We start from the raw sequence: 17281 nt of genomic DNA on the forward strand, positions 1-17281 counted from the left end.
TACCAAAAGCGCAATCTATAGAAAAAAACATCAATAATCTAGACTTTGCTAAAATTAGAAATGGGCTCCGTGAAAGGCACTATTAAAAGAAAATGAAGAGACATCCAAACACTGGGAGATTGTTTACTAAATACATATATGATAAAATACTTGTATCTAAAATATATATAGAACTCTTAAAGCTCAGAAATAAGGAAACAACTCAATTAAAATATGGGCAAAAGATCTTAAATACATCATCAGAGAAGATAAACAAAAGGAAAAAAGTATATAAAAAAGATGCTGAACATCATTTGTCCTTAGAAAAATGTAAGTTAAAACAATGACATACTACTACCCATGTATTAGAATGACTAAAATCCAAAAATCTGACAATATGCATTGTCAGCAAGAATGTGGAACAATAGGAATACTCATTCATTGTTGGTGGGAATGCAAAATGGAAGCCACTTTGGAAGATAGCATTGCAGTTAAAATGTTAATCATATTCATAGTGCACAATCTAACTATCACACTTCTAGGTACTTTTTTCAATTGATTTCAAAATATATATCCACACAAAAACCTGCATGCAAGTGTTTATACCAATTATATTCATAATTGCCAAAAACTGGAAGTAATCAAATGTTACAGGTTGGTTCACAATGTTATTCACAACATAGTATGTGAATGAATAAGCAAACTGTGATACATACATACAATAAAATACTATTAAGCGATACAAAGGAACAAACTATCAATTCATGTAACACAATAGGTGAATCTTAAATGCATATTGTTAAATCAAAAAAGTAAAAAAAAAATTGTATGATTCCATTTATATGACATTCTGGAAAAAGCAAAACTGTAAAGACAAAACAGAACAGTGATTGCCAGAGGTTCAGAGAGAGAAGGAGAGTGTAAAACAGGTGAAGCATGGGCAATATTTTAGAGCAGTGAAACAATTCTGTATGATACTGTAGTAGTGGATACATGACAATATGCATCTGTCAAAACTCACAGAACAGCATGAAGAATGTATGCAAGTTTAAAAAAAAATTAATAAATAAAATCTCCCAGGGGACCCCAGGTAACTCTGAAAATAGACTGCAAGACAAAAAAAAACTATACACAAGTACTGTACTCTAGCTAGAAAAAGTATTATCTCAAGGGGGAACAGGTTAATAATTTTGAAACCATTATGCATGTATATTAGGATTTAACAAATAAATTTGTCTGATGGTGCAGTAGGGATCAGATTTCTCATTGTTGGAGTGGAAATTACAGACAATTGAGTGTAAAAGGCTAGATTGATCCATATGATCCTGGATTACAGCTGGAAACTTCAGTATAAACTCACACTTAGTTTAACACAGATACAGATGGATATATAGAGAGAAATAATTATAGATATGTGTGTATATACAGGTTAGTATATTTCTAAGTTGTCAGCTGGGAGGACATAGGAACAATGATGCCCCAGGAGCAGTGAGCACACCCAGGGCCCACATTTTGGTTTCTAATACCAGTCTCCAATAAAAGAAAACAAGGCTTCTTAAGAAAAGGCAGATTCTAGGGTTGGGACACAATATACAATAAAAATTCAGAATACTTTTTTTAGTATCACAAACTAAATAAGTGCTCAAAGAACAAAATGATGAATTTATGTCAAAGGGACTAAGAAACCAACTGAAAGAGCTCCCAATGGCAAAAGTTATAACAATTTGAACAAAATAAATATAGGTAGTATTGGTTTTAAACTCAAAGTAAAAAGTAAATATCCATGAAGTCATGGTAACATAAATGAATGACTGAGTGAATGAATAGGGAAGAAAAGATAAATACTCTGTACAGAATGATTGCAAACAAAATATGTAGATGCATCCTCAAAGAGTTCATGAAGCAGAACTCCACTGTTCATACACATAGGGGACTATGTGTAACGACTTTGTTCCAGGGAGTTCAGTGTAGAAGGTAAGTGGGGTAGGAATAGTAACTTTAAAAACTGAGAAATCTTACAAACTCTGCCTCAGCCAGGTAAACAGGTAAACATCAACAGTGATAAACCATGTTTGTGCATGTAGTCCTGACGTAATGGGATGAGAATGGCGCATTACTTCTGTGGTCCTCCTTCAAAAACCCCATTGTTGTCGTTTAGTTGAAAGTCGTGGCCAACTCTTGTGACACCATGGACTGTAGCCTGCCAGGCTCCTCTGTCCATGGGATTTCCCAGGCAAGGTTACTGGAGTGGGTTGCCATTTCCTTCTCCAGGGGATCTTTCCAACCCAGGGATGGAACCCGCGTCTCCTGCACTGGCAGAAGCGTTCTTTACCAATGAGCCACCATGGAAGCCTCCAGAAAACCCCATAACCTGAATCTAATCACCCAAGAGAAACACCAGACAAATCCAAATTGAGAAATATTCTACAAAACACCTGACCAGGACTTCTCAAAACGGACAAGGTCATCAAAAACAATAGAAGACTGAGAAACTGTCACAACCAGGAGTCTAAAGAGAAGTGACAACTAAATGTAATGCAGTATCTCAGACAGAATCCTGGGGCAGAAAAATGACATTCGGTAAAAACTAAGGAACTCTGAACTACTACAGCCATTAGTTAATAATAATGCACCAATATTTCACTAATTATGGCAAATGTACCATACAAATGTAAATATTAACACTAGGAGAATTTGAGTGTGGGGTATATAGGAACCTTTTGAACCATCCTTGAAACTTTTCTGAAAGTCTAAAATTATTCTCAAGTAAAAAGCATATTTTTTAAAAATTCAGTATTTGCTCTATTCTACTTTTTCCTCCTTAAAGAAATGACATCGCCTAATGCTGCTTCATTATATTTTAGAGGTTGAATTATAAAATGGAGTGAAATATATCCATGCATCTTAATATTCAATTTGACTGCATTAGTCATGACTAAACTAGAAACTGCTCAACCTCAGAAACTAAAAATTAAGCTGTTAGAAAAGACCTTAAAATATTTTACTACAAAATTAAATTATGAAACAGAAATGATTTGCAGGATAAGAAAGAGATTACAATTTATAACTATGTTGGGTGAAAAAAGAAGGAAGTTAAGGTAGCAATTTAGGTAGCAATGCTCAAATTAATAAAATAGTATCACAAATAGGAAAAATGTCACTGTAGCAGTAAAGTCAAGATTTTTTTGCTCTATCCAGATCTCCTGTGTTCCAGCCTTCCCCTACCCCCAAAATTTTCCCCATCTGATCCTCAGTTATTCATTTTTGTGACTATATAGCCTTGATTTTAATGAAAAATGGTATACCTTAAATAACCCACCCCCTTCTTTTTTAAAATATTTTTAAAAAATATTTATTTATTTGACTGTACCAGGTCTTAGTTGCAACAGGTGGGACCTTTGATCTTCATTGAGGCATGCAGGCTCTTAGCAGCAGCATGTGGGATCTAGTTTTCTGACCAGGGATTGAACCCAGACCCTGTGCATTAGGAATGCAGAGTCTTAACCATTGGATCACCAGGGAAGTCCTAACCCATTCCCTTCTAAGCATATTCGTAATACCTGATATTTCATTTTACCCAATTCCATCTAAATCTCTTCATTGACTTCCACTCCCAAACTTGTCACTATCAGCCTCTGATTCACTTCTTTTCCTACCTACCTCAGTTACCTTCAGGACACACATCAGTACCCTCAGCACTCTTGCCACTTCATCCATCATACTCCACCTGCCTATCGCCAACTTCTCATCAAGTCAGCTTTCCTTAGTCAGAAAACAGAGGGAAGGCAGGTACTATACTCTGCAGTCAGAAAGACTGGGCTCAAATCTCCTTCTTCCTTGGCTGTTGTGTGGTCTGACTTCTCTCAGTTTGATCTACAAAGATCAGGGTGGATAATGACAGCACCCCCCCTTATACAATGAAGTTGTTATGATATGTAGTAAGAACTCCCTCGAACTAAAGAGCTCAATCAATAGATAGTATTACTCACCAATATTGACATTAGATAAATAGCACAAAGATAGAGAGATCTAAACTGTCCAGTATATCCTCAGATTTGCTTCATGTTCCTTTCATTTAACTCGACATTCTCCATAGAACTGCCTCCAAACGTCTGTATCACCAATGAAGTCACTTTCCTTCCTCATTTAACTTTACCTCTCAATCCCAGAGGAACTGGCCTCCTCTACTATTAAGGTATTAGTCCACCAACCATGGATTCCTCAAACTCTGACCTCAAGACCTCAAATCTTTTCAGGCACATCTTCCTCTACATTCAAAAGAAGTGGTTTCTCTTGCCCTCTCCAAGGCCAACTGTTCTGCACCTACGCTTTGCAACCTTAGGCCATCAATTATCCCCTTTCTTTTGCTCCATCCAGCTCTCCAGCTATAGGTTGATTCATTCTTTTTTACCAACATGTCCAATTCTTCCTAATCCAAAAATCTCTCCTCCTCTGCTCGTCTTCCCTATTAAACTTTTAAAAAGAGACATCAACAGTGTATTCACAGACATTCTTGCTATAACTTCACAACCCAGTACATATGACTGCATTCCCCTACAAAAGAATGAATGCAGTGGTCACCAGTGGCATCTCTATAACAAGACAGTGGATTCATCTCAGCCTTCATCCCAGATGACCTTTCTGTAGCATATGACACTCTCGATCATCACATTTCCTTTCTATTCTCCTGGTTTCCATGATACTATTTCCCCTTGATTCCAGAGCTACAGTTTTTCAGTTTCTATTTCCTCTGCCTTTCCCTTAAATTTTTGTGCTTCCCAAGTACACTTCTTCCATATGCTGTACCAAGGCCATTTAATCTATTCCCAGGAGCCTAAAGGGGTTCAGAACAAGTTTCCCAAAATGTGCCACCACTATGGCATGCAGAATATTTTGTGTGCGCATGTGTGTTAAGTTGCTTCAGTCGTATCTGACTCTCCGCAACCCTACGGACTATAGCCCACCAGGCTTCTGTGTCCATGGAATTTTCCTGGCAAAAATAGAGCTGAAAGAAATTAAGACCCAGCAGATTCAAGAAACACTCCTACCTCTCCCTTACCTACCTGAGAGAATTCAGACAGGTAACCCAGCCACACAGAGAGCTATTACCAAGAGATAACTTTTCATCTGAATGACCTATCTGTGTGGCAGGACAAACATCTAATTACCAAACATCCGCTCTTCTTATCATCCTGTGAATACCCTCCTCCACAGATCCCTACACCATTCATTAGTTCAAGACGACTTTATAAGCCTCTATTGTCCAGTTTAAACTTGGATCTCATTGTCCTGTGGGACTCCCACATATATGTAATTAAATCTGTTTTTTCTCCTGTTAATCTGCCTTATGTTAATTTGATTATTAGATCCACCAAAGAACCAAAACTAGTAGAGGAAAACATTTTCCTCCTCAAAGGCTCAAACACCCTGACACAAATCTCTGGTTTCAAGTTCTCTCTTATATTCTACTTGTAGTTCCATATTTCTAAGTTATTGCTGAGCATCCTTACCTGACGAATTACACATTCTCAAATATGCCTCAAATCCAACACGCCTAAAACCAATACCCTACTCTTTGCCTAATCTCCCTTTCTTCCATGACCACCACTACAGAAATCTCCCAATGTTAATCAATGGGATCATCATCGACTTAGCCAAGTCAGAAACCTGGAGTCACCCTAGACTGTTCCTAGTCTGGAACCAAGCTCTATTCATCTTCTCTCCTAAGATTCTTCCTAATCCTTTCCCAACTTATCCCATTACACCTGTTGCCATTATAATTTTTGGTCATTGGTGTCTCTTAGACACCTAGATGAATGCAATAACCCAACTGGTCTCCTGTAACTCTATATTTCTAGCCTTTTCTCTTCGATCTCATAACTCCTAGATTGTATTTAGCTTAGACTGTTTCCTGTTCTCCAGCACTTTACACATTTTCCAAATTTTTGGTTGTCTGGAAAGGTGATTATCTACAAATCTGAACTTTAAGAACTTGAGCCTTGGCTTTACTGTACAATCATCACATTTATCTTCGGCCAGTTTCTCCATGTGACTGGTGCCTGACCTTTAAGCCAGTCTCTTTCAAAGGAAAGAACTCATGTACTAATTTTTAGGATAAAATAATATTTACATAATTGTTTTTCTCTTCCTCATGTCAGAAGAACCCCTATGTTTTTGGAATGTACCTCTTTTTACCTAATTAGAACACTCCTTCATTCCAACAAATACAGGTTAACAGTTTTTGAATATATGTACTGATGCTAAGAGGGAGAGGAACAGGAGCAAGCAAGAAAACATGCCTGTGGGAAGGAAGGAGAGTGGGAACACACTCTCTTTCCCCACCATCCACAGTTATTACTCAGATGAGTATAGGAGAAAAGATGGTAGATTGTATGCGTTTGCAACCCTCCCCAACCCCATATAGAAAAATCTATCTTTGGTCATTTAGCACTTCCTCCTCCCTCTGTTCTTCTAAATGCATGTGGACTTTTCAATCAAGTGTCCTAGGAATGAACTGTGCACTGTGTGATATTAAACACACTCAGTGTAAACACAAGGCATCAGCGGGTGTAATTCACATTTGGGAAGATGAGCCAGAGCTACTTTCAGAGAGAAAGACAGGAAAAAAGAGGACGAGAACCAAGAATCTATCCACCAACAGGGTACTGGTTTGGTGAATTTTAGGAGCTGAGAGTCACAAGTGCGAGCTTTGGGAAACCTACAGGGTCCAGGAGATATTGTGAGTTCAGGAGGAATGAAGAGAACAAAAATATCACAAACCAAAGAAAAGAAACTATGGAAAATTTCATTATAACCTCCTTGTTGCTCCATTATACCATTTCTTGCTCATATTCCAATCCCATTTCTCAATTCTTAATTTCTTCAAGACTCAAAGATTTTAAATAAAGGTAGAGCATAGCTTTTTACTATAAAATTACAGAATAAGTTAAATTATCTCTAATATTATGATTTCTCAAAAAGAGTTTCAAACAAAAACATATTAAAGTTCCTGTAAGTGTCAAAAGATAAGTTCCTCCTGCTTTAAAATCTCAAATCTGAATCCCCTTCAAGATACAGACACTGCTAAAGCTAAACTAGTCACCTCTTGGGAACCATTAATTGAATAAGCAATTAAATGGCTACTAAGTACCAGACAACACGTGGACACTGGACAATGCAAAATTCAGCAAAGTTTGGCTGTTGACCTAACAAAACACAGAGATAAGTAAAGAACAGGAAAAAAAGAAAAGCTTACTTTACAATAACTTATTAATCATAATGCTATAACTGTGCGTTGCTATTGTGCGACACAGGTGAGGGACACAGAACCCAGCCTGGAAGACATGGGGTTTCTTGTTGTGCTCAGTACAACAACTCTTGGGCTGACTTGTGAAGAATGAGCAAGGATCCAGGAGACCTTTCCAGCCCAGGGACAGTGGGGCGAGAGGAGGGTTTGGGGGGAATATGGCACAAAGAGAGAAAACAGCTCTACTTACAGAGCTTTCTATGTCACATTACAGAGCCCGTAGTTTATCCTGTAAGCAGCAGAAATCACGCAGAGGATCTAACCAGGGAGGTGTGTGCTCATTTTTGTGTGGAGATCACTGTGGAAGGTAACAATACAGCAGAGACAGGCAGACTGGCTAGAGCAGAAATCATCAACTTCTTCCCGAAAAAGCCAGGGAGTGAACAGAAAGCAAGGGGCTCTGGAAGCCATACCGTATCTGTCACAACTAACCAACTTGGCCACGGTCATGTGAAAGCAGCCACAGTAAACAAACAGACAGGGCTGGGCCCCAGTGAAGCTTTATCTGCAGAAACAGGCAGCAGGTTTGGCCTTCAAGTCTTAGTTTGCCGACTCCAGTCTAAAATAACCCCATTCCTGGGCATACACACCAAGGAAACCAGATCTGAAAGAGACACGTGTACCCCAGTGTTCATCGCAGCACTGTTTATAACAGCCAGGACATGGAAGCAACCTAGATGCCCATCAGCAGACGAATGGATAAGGAAGCTATGGTACATATACACCACGGAATATTACTCAGCCATTAAAAAGAATTCACTTGAATCAGTTCTAATGAGATGGATGAAACTGGAGCCCATTATACAGAGTGAAGTAAGCCAGAAAGATAAAGACCAATACAGTATACTAACGCATATATATGGAATTTAGAAAGATGGTAACGATAACCCTATATGCAAAACAGAAAAAGAGACACAGATGTACAGAACAGACTTTTGGACTCTGTGGGAGAAGGCGAGGGTGGGATGTTTCGAGAGAACAGCATCGAAACACGTATATTATCAAGGGTGAAACAGATCACCAGCCCAGGTTGGATGCATGAGACAAGTGCTCGGGGCTGGTGCACTGGGAAGACCCAGAGGGGTGGGGTAGGGAGGGAGGTGGGAGGAGGGATTGGGATGGGGAAAATATGTAAATCCATGGCTGATTCATGTCAAGGTATGGCAAAAACCACTGCAATATTGTAAAGTAATTAGCCTCCAACTAATAAAAATAAGTGGAAAAAAAATAACATATGGCAATAGAGAAAAAAAAAGATTCAATAAAGATTCATTGTGACAATAAAAAAAAAAAAATAGCACTGTTCAAAAGAGCTTTCTGCAGTAATGAAATAGTCCACAGATGTTCTACCCAGTTCTGTAGACACACAGGGCTATGAAGCACTGGAAATGTGACAAGTCATGCTGAAGAGCTGAATTTTCAATTTCATTTCATTTTAATTAAATATAAATAGTCACACGTGTGGCTTGTGGCTACACTACTGGAGAGTACAGGTATGACAGCTAGTTCAGGAGCCCAGGCAAGAGATGATGAGCTAGGGCACAGACAGCAGAGATGGGGAAGGGGCGGCCGAGGCAAGAGCTGTTTAGGAGGCGGTGTGGCAGAACCTGGGATGTATCAAATACAGGTGAGGGGGAAACAGTCAAAGATGAGTCCCACGTGCTGAGCAGAGATAACGGAGAAAAAGGCCAGGTCACAAGCTGAACAGGAGGGTATACGAGAACACAGAGGGAAACGTGCTGCGTTCTATTTCAGACACGTGGATTCTGACGTGCCACCTGGGAGAAGAAAACACTTGACCACAATGCAAAGAAGTAAGTAATGTTAAATATGCTTTTGTACAGATAAAGCCACTGTAGTACAGGAACGTTACATAACTTAGCCAAGGTCAGAGCAAGTAAGGTTAAATTGCAACTTGAGTTGCTATGATTCTAAAACTCTGGCATAGCTCATTACACCACATTGAGAAAATGGGTAATAGCTGAAATCTTGAAAGCACAATTCACTCAGGGGAAAGCACAGAGAAGGTCAGAGGGTCCAGAGGAGAGCCCTGGGGAACACCAGCATTTAAGGAACTATCTATTACTTAAAAGACCGAGACAGGATGGTCAGAGCACTACGAGAACCAGTGCAGTGTCCTGAACGAGAAGGGGACCTGTGGCATTAGAAGCAGATGGCCAACAGTATCAAGTCCACAGGGAGATGCAATGAGATAGGCACCAAAGAGTGTTCACTGAATTTTACACATGCAAGTCATTGGTACTGTTAATGAAATCATTCTAGCAAAATGACAGAAGAGGAAGCCTAGTTTTAATGCATTAAAGAACAAAAAAGATACAACCAAGTAGAGAAGGCAAACACAAACTATGCACTTCCAGTGTTGACTAGATTTCAGCATATTGAATATACACTATGTTCAGCACTTGTTGCATATGTAGTGAATGAAAAGCACTAGGTCAGGTACTTTACACATGTAAGTAAATGTACAACCAAACATATAACGACGTGGAATCTTCACAATAAACTGTGAGGCCTATCAGTCAGTTCAGTTCAGTTGCTCAGTCGTGTCCGATTCTTTGCAACCCCATGAATCGCAGCATGCCAGGCCTCCCTGTCCATCACCAACTCCCGGAGTTTACTCAAACTCATGCCCATCGAGTCAGTGATGCCATCCAGCCATCTTATCCTCTGTCATCCTCTTCTCCTCCTGCCCCCAATCCCTCCCAGCATCAGGGTCTTTTCCAATGAGTCAACTCTTTGCATGAGGTGGCCAAAGTATTGGAGTTTCAGCCTCAGCATCAGTCCTTCCAATGAACATCCAGGACTGATCTCCTTTAGGATGGACTGGTTGGATCTCCTTGCAGTCCAAGGGACTCTCAAGAGTCTTCTCCAACACCACAGTTCAAAAGCATCAATTCTTCGCTGCTCAGCTTTCTTCACAGTCCAACTCTCACATCCATACATGACCACTGGAAAAACCATAGCCTTGACTAGACGGACTTTGTTGGCAAAGCAATGTCTCTACTTTTTAATATGCTATCTAGGTTGGTCATAACTTTCCTTCCAAGGAGTAAGTGTCTTTTAATTTCTTGGCTGCAGTCACCATCTGCAGTGATTTTGCAGCCCAAAAAAATAGTCTGACACTGTTTCCACTGTTTACCCACCTATTTCCCATGAAGTGATGGGCCAGATGCCATGTTTTCTGAATGTTGAGCTTTAAGCCAACTTTTTCACTCTCCTCTTTCACTTTCATCACGAGGCTTTTTAGTTCCTCTTCACTTTCTGCCATAAGGGTGGTTGTCATCTGCATATCTGAGGTTATTGATATTTCTCCTGGCAATCTTGATTCCAGCTTGTGCTTCTTCCAGCCCAGCGTTTCTCATGATGTACTCTGCATATAAGTTAAATAAGCAGGGTGACAATAATCAGCCTTGACGTACTCCTTTTCCTATGTGGAACCAGTCTGTTGTTCCATGTCCAGTTCTAACTGTTGCTTCCTGACCTGCATATAGGTTTCTCAAGAGGCAGGTCAGGTGGTCTGGTATTCCCATCCCTTTCAGAATTTTCCACAGTTTATTGTGATCCACACAGTTGAAGGCTTTGGCATAGTCAATAAAGCAGAAATAGATGTTTTTCTGGAACTCTCTTGCTTTTTCGATGATCCAGTGGATATTGACAATTGGATCTCTGGTTCCTCTGCCTTTTCTAAAACCAGCTTGAACATCTGGAAGTTCTCGGTTCACATATTGCTGAAGCCTGGCTTGGAGAATTTTGAGCATTACTTTACTAGCGTGTGAGATGAGTGCAATTGTGCAGTAGTTTGAGCATTCTTTGGGATTGGAATGAAAACTAACCTTTTCCAGTCCTGGGGCCACTGCTGAGTGAGGCCTATAGGGATCATTATCCCTGGTTAAAAAAAAAAAAAAAAAAAAAAAACAGAGGCCCAGAAAGATGAGATAACTTTCTACTCACATACAGTGGGAAGCGGGGCAGCTTGGATTTGAATCCAGGTCTCCTGCCTTCAAAGAACATGTTCTTTGCTCTCTACACTTTCACATTATCAGGGTCTTTAAAAATTGCAGAAAAACTCTTATTTTTAAAATTTCAAATGGCCAAGGCTAAAGAACTTGGTGTCTTCTTGAAGAAATAAAAATTAAAACATGCAAAACACTGGGAAACAAAATAAGATAGTATGTAAGTACCTGGGAAAGAAAAGTTTAAGCAGCAGATATGTAACCTAATTTCTCCTGTTTGGGTTCGAAGGACCATGGTTCCCACCTTCGGCAAGAAAAACAAGTGATGAGGCTAATTGCTTGGTAAGCATAACGACGGTATTTGCAGCAGAAGAGTCTTCAACCTTGGAATGCTTTTAGGATACATGTAGGCTAGGGTTGCTTATAATAAATGAACCTAGAGTGTACAGATGTATGGGGTCTGACCTCCCTGGGGAACGTTAAATAATCTATGTAACTATGTGAACATTAAATGGAGATATTTCATAACCAAGACAGCTACTTTATGTCAGCAATATGAACTATACATATCACTTAGAGACCTCATAAGTAACCTCATTCCAGAACGTGCCCAATGCAAAAAAAACTTAGGGAGCCTTGCTGATGGTCCTGAACATCACCATGCTTTGCCAGTGTTTCATGATTACTTGTATCCTTTGGATTATTAGTAAGGTTTTGATACAGGGTAAGCTCCCTAATGCACATGAGTCTGATTAGACTCCCAATTCTCAGAGCTATCTCTGTACTAAGATATAAAAAGCTACATGTAATTGTGGGAGCTTTCCCTGGGTTTGGGACTTTGACCTAAAACTTGAAAGACAGGCAAATTTTTCAAAGATGGAGGGAAAATGGAGGATACGAATAAAGGAGGAAAAGTGAGAAAAATCCACAGGTGCATGAGATAGTTTAAAGGTATAAAACTAACTCTAATGAGTGGTAAGAAATTAGGCTGGAGACATGGAGCACATCACAGAGAGCTTCAAAAGTTCAGAGAGGACTCTAAAGAAGGCACAGCATTTAGTAAGAAAGTAAGGCGCTGAAAGTGGGACAAAAGAAAGATGACTTGGAGGCACTATGAGGAAAGGATTGAAGAGTGGGTGGAGAATCAGGAAGTCAGTTAGAAAGCTATCAGTCACCTACGAGATCCTAAAGGCCCTAAACTAGGACCATGGGTACGGAATGAAAGGAGCAGCTAAACATTACACACAAAAAATTACAGCAGACCCTGTTAAATGACAAGATAATGGTAATAAATTATAATAATAAAGCCATTGTCAAAATGAGCAACTACCTCCCTCCAGGAGGTGGAGCTTAATTTCTCCCCAGAATGGGTTACATACTTCATGCCTTGCTTTCAAAGAAGAGAATAAGGAAAAGGAAAAACTTCACAGCAGAGAAACTTGTCAAACACCACCTCAACCACATGGTGGAAGTTCACACCCCCCGTGATGTCACATGGATATCATATAGCTCCTGATATGTGACAAGGGCAGTTCAGTTCAGTTGCTCAGTCATGTCTGACTCTTTGCGACCCCATGGACTACAGCACGCCAGGCTTCCCTGTCCACCACCAACTCTCGGAGCTTGCTCAAACTCGTGTCCATCGAGTCAGTGATGCCATCCAACCATCTCATCCTCTGTCGTCCCCTTCTCCTTCTGCCCTCAATCTTTCCCAGCATCAGGGTCTTTTCCAATGAGTCAGTTCTTCACATCAGGTGGCTAAAGTATTGGAGTTTCAGCTTCAGCATCAGTCCTTCCAATGACTATTCAGGACTGATTTCCCTTAGGATGGACTGGCTGGATCTCCTTGCAGTCCAAGGGACTCTCAAGAGTCTTCTCCAACACCACAGTTCAAAAGCCTCAATTCTTCAGTACACAGCTTTCTTTATAGTCTCTCACATCCACATGTGACTACTGGAAAAACCATAACTTTGACTAGATGGACCCTGGTTGGCAAAGTAATGTCTCTGCTTTTTAATATGCTGTCAAGGTTTGCCATAACTTTCCTTCCAAGAAGTAAGCATCTTTTAATTTCATGGCTGCAGTCACCATCTGCAGTGATTTTGGAGTTCCAAAAAATAAAGCCTGTCACTGTTTCCATTGTTTCCCCATCTATTTGCTATGAAGTGATAGGACCGGATGCCATGATCTTAATTTTTTAAATGCTGAGTTTTAAGCCAGCTTTTCCAAATGTTGAGTTTTAAGCCAGCTTTTAAGTGACAAGAAGGGCACTTCACCTCTATAGGATTCGGTCCAAAAACCTATAACCTTTGCCTAGTCACGAGAAAAAGAGGTAAATCTAGACTGCAGGATTCTACAAAATAACTGGAGAGTATCCTTTTACAATGTTAAGGTCATGAAAAACAAGGAAAGGCTAAAGACTAAGAATCTGTTACAGACCAGGGTGGATCGGGGAGGAAGACTGACAACTAAATGCAACGTGGCAGCCTGGATTGAATCATAGAACAAAAAGAAGACATTAATAGAAAAATTTGGGGAATCCAACACAGTCTGGAGTTTACTTAGTAATAATGAGTCAATGCTGGCTTAGTTTTGACAAATGTTCTGTGATAATGTAAGATATTAACAAAAGAGGAAACTAGGTGAAGGGTATGTGGGAGTTTTTGTGTAATTTGTGTGCCTTTTCTGTAAATCTAAAATTAAAAGATTCTTTTAAAAGAGGGACAACATAATGTTGGTATCAAAATTTGGGAACAGGAGAAAGTTGGTGTCAGGGATATTAACTGAACCCAAGATAAATCCAGTACAACAAAGTATTGTCATACCACAAAGGGAGCTGTGTTCAAAAGCCAGGGTCACCACCAATCTTGGCTAAGTTTCCTTTACCTTTCCAAGGCTCAATCAATTTCCTCATTTGTACAATGGTGATAGTTCATATCACATAGTCTCATTTTTATAGCTAGGATCTTGAGAAAAATATTTCCCCAAACTAAACAACCCAAGTATAAAATAATTAATGATATCAGTAACCTACCGCTGATTCACAAAAGGGCTGGAAAGTTCTGCAAGCAGGCGGAAATTCCCAATGTACACCAGCACACCATCCTTCTGGGTGATAAATATAAAACATCATGTCAGGGTTAACATTCTTATCAAAATCTCCAATCACTGAAGAGACATTCAACAGCTTCTTGGCATAAAACAATGATCAATATAAACACAAACCAAGTCTGCTAAAATGATCTTCTTTATGAAAACTTAGAAATGTCATTAGAATTCTACAGTAGTTTTTAAAGACAACATATTGCATACTTATGTTCATTTACGTACATAATATTCACTCAGAAAGACAGATTTCAAGCAGCAGTCTCATGCTGAACTAATGAATTCTGCAAATAGCAATGAGTAACAGCATTCTCAAATTACCATAGAAATAGTGATCATGGTAGTGTGAATTTCAAAAGTTGAGTAATTTTATGGCAATTAAATACCTAATAGGAATGTAGTTTTATATCCATTAGACACACCTTAAAAATCTCCAGAGTGTGCTTCACTTCCTAAATAACAATATAAGCCTATAAGCAGACACACACTTGCCAAATATAACAACACAAGCTAAACCTTATCTATCATATTTGATCTGAAAAATATATTTGTCAATCAGAAGATCCTATAGCTAAAACACATACTTTGGGGACCTTTCTGAATTTAGAAATATAATGCTTAGTGCATTCCACTAACTTAATAGCAAGAAAAGTACAATAGTGTTAATAAGCACTAGAACTAAAACCAAAAGTATACATTGCAAAAATGTTATGTAATTTTAAAAACGTTACTAGGTAAATGGAATCATTCTAGCACTTCCAATTAAATCAGAATTATGATTATACACCAAAAGAAATAGTCCCATCTGCCCTCAAAACATTCCCAGATGGCGCTAGTGGTAAAGAACCTGCCTGTCAACGCAGGAGACATAAGAGACATGGGTTTATTCCAAAGTTGGGAAGATTCCCTGGAGGAGGGCATGGCAACCCACTCCATTATTCTTGCCTGGAGAATCCCATGGACAGAGGAACCTGGCAGGCTGGAGTCCATAGGCTTGCAAAAGAGTCAGATACGACTGAAGTGATTTAGCATGCACACCCTCAAAACATTAGATACACAACTTCAGAAACATTTTTCCCACTGTTTATAGCACACTGCCTTACAAATGGGAACAATATAAAGCAATATTTTAGAAAATGATAACAAATGGACTTTTTATTTGAAGAGTCTCAGTTCTTCTCTATGCAAGTTATTTTAGGGGTTAAAAACTGAGAGCTGGATTGCAAGAATTAGTTTTTCCAAGATAAATCTAAAACTAAAACTAAAACTTTTCATCATCTCAAACTCGCTGTCCTTAGCAAAACTGAAATGGGTTATGAGGAAGAAGAGAGGACAGCAGAGAGATGAAGACAATAGCCAAGATGAGCTCTGTGCATGTGGGGGGTGATGGGGAAGAAGGGGAAGATGATCAACATTTTAGAGGCAACTGGACAGTTCAAAAACACATGACAGTACTTGGGAAATAACTATGCACATGTGTTGTTACTTTAACACAGAAATATGTGTGAATTCGAAATTCTATATTATTCTATACTATTTGCTTTTCTGTTACAGTAAATGCTTTTATTTAAATAATAGAACTAGTTAATATCAGTAACTAGTAATTAATAGTGGGACTAATCAAACAAATCAAATTGTGGAAAAATATAATATTTTATATTTTCTGATCTTTTATTTCTCTTTGATGTTGAAATTTGGTAGGTTATATTATGTTTTCAGAAGCATAAATGTAAGACTTTTTAAAAGAAGAATGCAAATACAATAGGACTAAACAGTTATTACCCATATTTAATAAAAAAAAATTATGATATCTTTTTATCCATGACATAGTAGGACATTTTCACTCCTTATTTCCTTTTCCAACAGTACCTTTCTGAAATGTCTGCAGCCTTTAGGATATCCTTATTTTTTGCAGGATTAAAATAACTACAGTTAAATATAAAATTTACTTTGACTCGTAACTGTGTTCTTAGAGGTCCACATTACTGGTATCAGTCAAAAATGATGATCTCAAGCTAAATATTTTCTCAATAAAGTTGTTTAAGCATAAAATACATAAAATTTTACTTATTAGCAATAGCAGGCTTTTTTTTTTCATTTATTTTTATTAGTTGGAGGCTAATTACTTTACAATATTGTAGTGGTTTTTGCATAGCAGGCTTTTAGAGTTATAAGAATTAAATTTCCAGCTCTCTAACACTATCCATTCACTTTGTAGCTACAGGCTTCTTCTGGTAAACCAGCAGTTTGCATGATCATTTGTATGTATAAATTCATCATATATGCCATCTATTTCTAAAATACATGTCATTTTAAGATACTCTAGAGCATACTGAATGACTTCCAGTAAGTTATAGTTTTAGTATAAAAAAAGTTCTATTTAATGTAGCTACTCTTCTCTGGTAACATTCTTGAGTTCTGAGGCAGTCTTATTTCCAAATACCTGAGCCAGTATTTCACTGTATGAGTTTTCTCATTTCATTGTATGCAATTTCACAATCTGCACATAACATCAAGCGATGCAGGCACTGATAGTTCACCATTTTCTAGCTCCTTATGGCCTCTTCAACTATCCTCAGTTTTGCAGAACCAGTACATAAATATCTGTTTCACTGCAACATTTTTCTGCACTCTCATCCTCAATCTATTTCCAAACTAAAGGACATTCCTCTTGCCTCACACTCTGAACATATGCTTGCAGAGCAGGCCAACATTTGCTGGCAGCAGTCATAGCTACTTGTAGGCTTTTGTCCACAAAGGTTATCTCCTTCCATCTCCATAAAGTCAAATATCTCATTAAGTGTTTCTTCAGGTTTTGAGTAAATGGAAGGTGAGCAAGAACTTTCATTATGAAAGCTTCAATGTCACAGGTAAGCAAATCACGTTCCTTTTTTAACAGGGTTGTATACAAGATGTA

General features: G+C 38.6%; 1 protein-coding gene across 7 annotated transcripts in view; it reads right to left on the reverse strand.

Annotated features, from left to right (window-relative positions):
- The window catches only part of TLCD4 (TLC domain containing 4), a 111932-nt gene that overhangs the window by 6596 nt on the left and 88055 nt on the right, over positions 1–17281 (reverse strand). For 6 of the 7 annotated variants that reach the window (XM_065908299.1, XM_065908289.1, XM_065908277.1 and 3 more), the window contains exon 6: positions 14294–14367. In XM_065908299.1, the coding sequence (XP_065764371.1) occupies positions 14294–14367 (74 nt within the window). The remainder of the gene's footprint in view (positions 1–14293; positions 14368–17281) is intronic. The other variant, XM_065908312.1, reaches the window with a different exon arrangement.

The sequence above is a fragment of the Muntiacus reevesi genome, chromosome 1 (assembly GCF_963930625.1).
Source record: "Muntiacus reevesi chromosome 1, mMunRee1.1, whole genome shotgun sequence".
In the NCBI taxonomy this organism is placed as follows: Eukaryota; Metazoa; Chordata; class Mammalia; order Artiodactyla; family Cervidae; genus Muntiacus; species Muntiacus reevesi.